The following is a 6368-nucleotide window of genomic DNA, read 5'->3' on the forward strand; positions in this document are numbered from 1 at the left end:
TTGAAACCAAATGCTAAAAATAAATCTCCAATGTATCTTTTTATTTGGTTTAATGCTTACATCTTGTTTTATGAAGCCAACTGTGTGCTTATCTACATATAAATTTACCAAATCTCCCTTGAAACAAAACATAGCGTTTTACCAATAGCTGTTGTTTATGTTATACAGATGTTTCTGTGCTACGATACTCTATTCAGGCAACAACATGTCAGGTATTTGTGTGGTATGATTGGGGCAGTTATATTCCCTGAAAAGCAAAATAAAAAGCATGAAGTGTCTGAGCATGTTCATGCTCTAGAGATGGGGAATAGCAGTAGCTTGTCTTAATACTTTGTATTTATCAATAGTTCTCAAAATGCCTTTGGTGGACTGAGCAAGGGAATGGAGTAAGATTTTGTCCAGTGTCCGATGTTGATGTATTAGTCAAGTTAATATGGTACTGTGTTAATTACGTGCCTACAGTTAAGTCTGAAAGCTGCACAATTTATCTGGTTCTTTTTTTTTTTTTTAAATCAATGGAACTGCTAGGGCCATGTCCTTCTGAATGCAATCTTCACCTCTTGGTGTACGCTGGAGAGGGCAATAATTACCCATAATCAGAGAGAGATCACGCGAATGAATTTCCATTGTGCTATACTGTGTAGCTTATTACCACAGCTCTGGAATATGCAGCCCTGCTAGTCAGTATCTTCATGTCATGTCATGTCAGATAATAATCTAGCAGGGTACAAAGCAATTAATTTAGTAAAAGGTGATTATATGTGGATGGTTGGTGTCGGTGTTAATGTTGATGTGTCTAGGGCTTTGTGCAGACACCAGTTAATCTTTGCAACGCTGACTTGGAAGAAGTGGTTACGTAGTATGAAACCTTTTTTACAGATGGGAAAACTGAAAGAGCTTAAGCAACCACTGTGATATGGTCAGTAGGATCTCTTGCCTTTTCCAGCCTATTTTCCTTCTCCAAGACTATCCTAGTTCCTCCATTATAAAGTATTGGGAGACAAATGAGACCTTACCTCTTGCTTTTCAATTCCTTGATTACTTTCAGTGGGTAGGTGCAGGCTCCTCAGCCCCGGACAGAGCTGAGACATTTGGGCTGGAAGGGAGCCATGGCACAGCCTGACCAAGACCGTGACCAGGCAGTCAGGGAAGTAGGACGGCAGAGCATGCTGTGAGTGTACCTGCACAGTCACCTGCATAGGGCTGCTAAAATTATTAAGCCCTTTTGAACAGTCAATAGCTGTTCCATGTTAGCATATTACGGTCCATCCCAGGGAGATTTTTCTTCCATCTTAAACCCCCTGGTGACCAGCACTACAGGAACACCTGAGTCGTCTTTACAACCTTGGATTAAGTGAATGGTCATTAACTTCCAGAAAATACCAAAATGAAGGCTATGGTATCTCCTGCTGCCTCCAGGAAGAAAGATCAGCTATTGTTTTGTATCTTCTAAACAAAAACATCCTAACAGATTTATACACTTCTAGATTTTACTAGTTCTCTTATGGAGCTTACTGCCATGGAATTTAGAGAGGTTATTGTTTGGCCAGAAGCCCCAGTATTGTGTTTCCCCAAGAGAAAGCCCATAAAAGATTTTTTTTTAAACCCTGGTTTTGTAAATGCATTTAATGAGGGGGATTTTATTTAGTTTTCTTTATATGTTCCTGAGATTACATACATAAATACTTTTCCTGAGCATAAGATATAATAGCTGTGTCCTGTTAACTGTGCATATTGAGGACGTGTTCCTGACATGTAGTTACGTATTTGCCCAGCAGCACTATTTTAAGAGCACAAGTTTTTGAACTTCCATTTCTTTTGAGTGCCAGCAGGCAGAAGAGGACTCTTTCAAGCCAAACAAGCTTGAAACAAGCAGGCAGCTCAGGAGACTACCCCTGCAGGGTTCAGAGAATAAAGCATACACAAGGCTTGGAGTTTTCATTGCTTAAATCAAAACCCCGCACCCGGACATGAAATAAGCCAGTCCCATCTAGGGTAGGATCTCTTCAGGAGCTTCCTCATCCCCATCTGTGAGGGTGGAAAGTGGAGGTATTGATTTTCAGCGGATTGACTTCTAGGCAAGGGAATAAGTCTGTTCCAGGATAGATGATATAAGCATTATAATATATATTACTGCATTTTATTTTTAAGTAATTTATAAAACCCACATATTTAGAAACAAATTCCCCTCTCACTTTGGGAATAGCAGGGGCAGTGCACAGCTCAGCTTCTTGACAGGTTAAGGTAGGAACAGGGCTGGGATTTCTACCCAAGAAATGACAAATGGCAATGTACTGTAAGTCTTGAAGCCAAGCAAAAGTAAGATTCCCGAGTCTGCTACCTCAGAGCATAGTGCAATAAGTCAAAATTTTTAACACAAAGAAGTATTTTTTCCTGAATAGTCTGTAACATCAGCCTTCAGATGGCACAGTGCTGTAGTTTGCAGCTAGAGTTGCTTCAAAAGCCTGCAAACTTTTCTGCTTATATGTTGGGAGAAATACAATGTTGCAAATACATGGGTTATTATCTCATCTCAACTCTTTTGATACTTATCCAAAACTGCCAATGCAGGCCTTCTCATTGCTCAAGTTTTTTCTTTTTAATCAGAATGAAATAAAGTGTCCACAACTGTTTCTTCATTTTCTCCTTGTTCTTGCTCTTTGTATTAAAATAACTGTTAGAAGCTAATGGAAAATTGCATTTGGGTAGATTTAGTTCTGGTTCATACAGGCAAGTTTTATTGGTTTAGTTGATTGGGCTAGTTCAAGGAACGAAACCTTCCTAATATAGGTTTATTTGAATCTCTTTCACTGAAATGTTAGCAAAGTCATATTGCCTCAAAATTTGGGCTGGCTAACAATATACACAATGCCAGCTCTGAACAGTTATTCAGCTGGTTAATGTCACGGTGCGGCCGAGCCATTTTTCTGTGCAGGTCCACCAACCCACAGGTAGGGTTCATCTCCCCTCAGGTTAGTCATCTGTTAATTAAGAAATATGCTCGTATACAGTATCCCACCTGTCTTGAATAGGGTAGATGAATGTCTGCAGCTGGCTGTCTGGCCTCATGAGAGCCCAAGATGGCTAACTTTGACTAGATAACTATCTTTCAGATGGGTAAAATTAAGCAATACCATCCTGAGTTAAATAGGAAAAAAATAGCTTTTGATGAGGATTAATAACATTTATACATGACTAGCTATTTCACAGTAACTCTTGTTTTTAAGACATGTAGAGAAGACCCTGTATTGTATGGGAAGACGCTGTGATGTATTATAGATCCTATACCATATAGGAAAAGGAATAAACTATTGTGGCCTAAAACACCTGGATCATGGTATCTGATTTCTGGACAGAGACAATTCTGTGTCAGTTTTCCTTAGTCTGGCAGATTATAATTTGCAGTGGTTCAACGGATGACTTGCAACCATCTGAGCTGTCTGTGTGTGGAAATAAGATTTTCTGAGAGACCCTGCCCAATTTTACTCTGCTGTGTTTGAGAAAGAAACCCTGAGACAAAGGGCTGATGGTGTCCTAAATTTGAAATATTTGTATCTGACTTCCTGCTGGTTTCTTTTTAAAAACAGATGCTGAGAGTAAGTTTAGCAAGAATGGGTATAACACTGCCTATGTGTATGTCAGTTGAAGAGAGTATCTGTACAGTATTTCTACCTGTTTTGGATAGACATTTACAGCAGGAACTTACCCAAGATCAGAAGGAGGATGAGAAGCATTTGCATTGGGATCCAAGAGAAAACGTTTCTGTGTGAATACTGAATTACTTCCCATCTCCAAAACAGGGTAGCCCATCTGCCTAGTCCATGTGTCCATGACTTCCTTCACAGGTTTATTACTTGCCTATGAATGATGAGAGAAGGTTGCAGTGAAAAAGCAAATTCAGTCCAAAGAGGGAAAAAAATAAATATCTCTGATATTGAGAGGAAGAAGAGCAGAAAGGGGCAGAGGAAAGAGCAGGTTCAGTACAAAAAATACTCCATTAAATACTTTTATGGTGTCTGTCATTGAAAGAAGGAATGAGCTGGAAACTTGAACATGGACAGAGGAAATGAGAAGTGTGTGGGCAAGAGACTGGCCAGTAACATGGACAAGAAATACTGAGGAACCTTTGAGGCCTCTTGCATGCTCTACGATCTTTCCATTTTTTCTGAGGAAATAACCAAACAGGACAGAAAGGACATAAAGAGACTTCTCAAAGCCCGAAGACTCCTTGCAGCATGCCCTGTTTTTGAGTGTGAAGGAGGAGCCAGTATTAACCACCAGCAGCTACACTAACGTAAAATTTGATCCATTCTGTTGACTGTGAGCTTCTGTCCTAAAGACTGAAGCTGGAGAAAGCTGCCACTGCTCCCCAGGATGCCACCTGTGAAGGAAGGGAGCTAGGGTCACTGTTTCCTTCTTCAGATGAGGTAGATCACATGAAGATGCAGAGCACCAGTGAAAGAGCAGGAAGAAGCCCTGCTGAGCGGGAAAAAGTCTGGGACCAAGGAGAAGATGGGAACTTGAAAGGAGACACAAAAGTGCAATTTCGGCTGTGTGAGTGTTCGCAGCGGTGGAAGGAAAGGAAATATTATCGGGGAAGAACCTGGTAGTATGCAGGTGGGCTTTTGGGGGTAATGAGATAGATGGAAAGAAACAGCCCAGCCTCAAGGAAAAGGAAAGACAGAAAATGGTGGCACAGAGGATGACCCAGCTGGGACTCAAAAGCTAGGGATGGAGATAAGCACCAAAATTACTTGGGAATGGATACTGCTTTGAGAGCTTTCAAACAGCTGAATCGGGTTAGAGATAAGGGAGAGTATAGGGTGCATGTGTGTGGTGGATGAGGGATGTTTTCACCCATGAAAAGAGTTCGAGTTGTGGGGGGAATGTTTCAGTAGCAGGCTGTTTGATAGCAAGGAAATGAGGAAATAATATATATTTGCTAGAAATAAGATGTGTTGGAATATACTGGGAAGCTGCCTAGCTTGTGATCTCTCATTGACAGAAGAGCTACAGAATATAAAAAGTTTGGGAAACTGAAATGAGTGGGTGAGATATGAAACATTTATTAGCAAGGGTTTGGGTTGCTGCAGTACGTACCGCTTCCAGAGCTTCCCAAAATTGTTGTGTCTTGGCATTCTGGAAATGGTGTTTCTTCAAATATGCCTAGAGAGAGGTAGAAAACTGTGAAAATACTACCAGGTCTTTCTTCTTTGCCTATGAAAACAATACACATATTCAGTTGTATAGAGATACAGAGAGTACAGATCAGTTGTACAGAGTATCTATCCATGGGCGGTAGTATTGTGAGTAGGTGGTCAAATGGATCATTATTCAGCTGATGAAGCTCCTTTGCTTTCCAAGGCATCCCGTAACATTAAAAGTCAGCATTTTCCAGTGTGACTTGTTAGTACAAAATAAATTTGTACTCAAAGAGTTCTTTGTATTTTGTTTGAATGGACACCAGCATACCCTGTTGCAAATTTCTGTCTAATGTAGGAGGTTGTTTAGAAGAAGGAAGCTATTTCAGGAGATTTCACTAGCTGTGGACTCAAAGTGGAAGTAGGAAAGTCTAGTCACCTCTAAGCTGTGATCAAAATGACTATTACAAAGAATAATGGTATTCAGCTAAGTGTTTGCACCTCCTAAACACTATTCCTGTCCTGTGTCTTACCTGGCTGCTTAATGAGTGCTTTCCTACCCTGTTATCTCGATCCTGGTGATGTTTAGTCAGTAGATGGTGCTGTTTGTTTCACTGTTAGCCACAGCTACCTACTTTAATGTTCTTGAAGGCTCTGAGTAGAGAGGAAGTATTAGTCTCTTGTGGACAAGGTGGCTGTGTTTTGATATTTGATGTCCTGATTGAATTTATGAAAGGAAAAATAAAGGAAAATAAAACTGTCTTGTAGCAGCCCACAAATGTGCTCTCCATGAGGCAGAGAGGTAAGAACAAATGTGGTAAACCTGCGCTGCAGCTCTTCAGAGATGACAGATGTTGGTTCAGAGGAAAGAGCAGATAACCTTCCTCTTTCTGGGAGAGCTCCTTTCTCCCATTTTTTCTTTCCATAATTTTGTAGCATCATGTTTTTTCTTCCATGAGAAAGGACTATGAACTGTGCAATACCTCAGCTCTCTAGGGTGGGTGTCCCTGCATCAGGGCATGGATGAGCTTATGCCTGTAAGTGTCCCTGCATAGCAGGCTTGGGTGGGTTGGAGGATTGTGGCCGTATGAAGCTGCAGAGATAATTTACAGCTGAACGAGGGGATCCTAGCTGACAACAGAATAACAGTGGGGTGGAGGAGGTTTCTCTACTAAAAGCTGTCATGAATTTAGGTCCTCACTGGCAGGCTATCAAATCTTAATGCAG

At 40.9% G+C, this 6368-nt stretch overlaps 1 protein-coding gene across 1 annotated transcript in view; it reads right to left on the reverse strand.

The window, feature by feature from the left end:
- Positions 1-6368, reverse strand: part of ENPEP (glutamyl aminopeptidase (aminopeptidase A)) — a 37030-nt gene that overhangs the window by 7829 nt on the left and 22833 nt on the right. The window contains exons 9-10 of the mRNA XM_009334833.1: positions 5101-5166; positions 3707-3858 (exon numbers count right to left, since the gene is read on the reverse strand). Of these exons, the coding sequence (XP_009333108.1) occupies positions 3707-3858; positions 5101-5166 (218 nt within the window). The remainder of the gene's footprint in view (positions 1-3706; positions 3859-5100; positions 5167-6368) is intronic.

This window comes from Pygoscelis adeliae, unplaced genomic scaffold (assembly GCF_000699105.1).
Source record: "Pygoscelis adeliae isolate BGI_AS28 unplaced genomic scaffold, ASM69910v1 Scaffold350, whole genome shotgun sequence".
NCBI lineage: Eukaryota > Metazoa > Chordata > Aves > Sphenisciformes > Spheniscidae > Pygoscelis > Pygoscelis adeliae.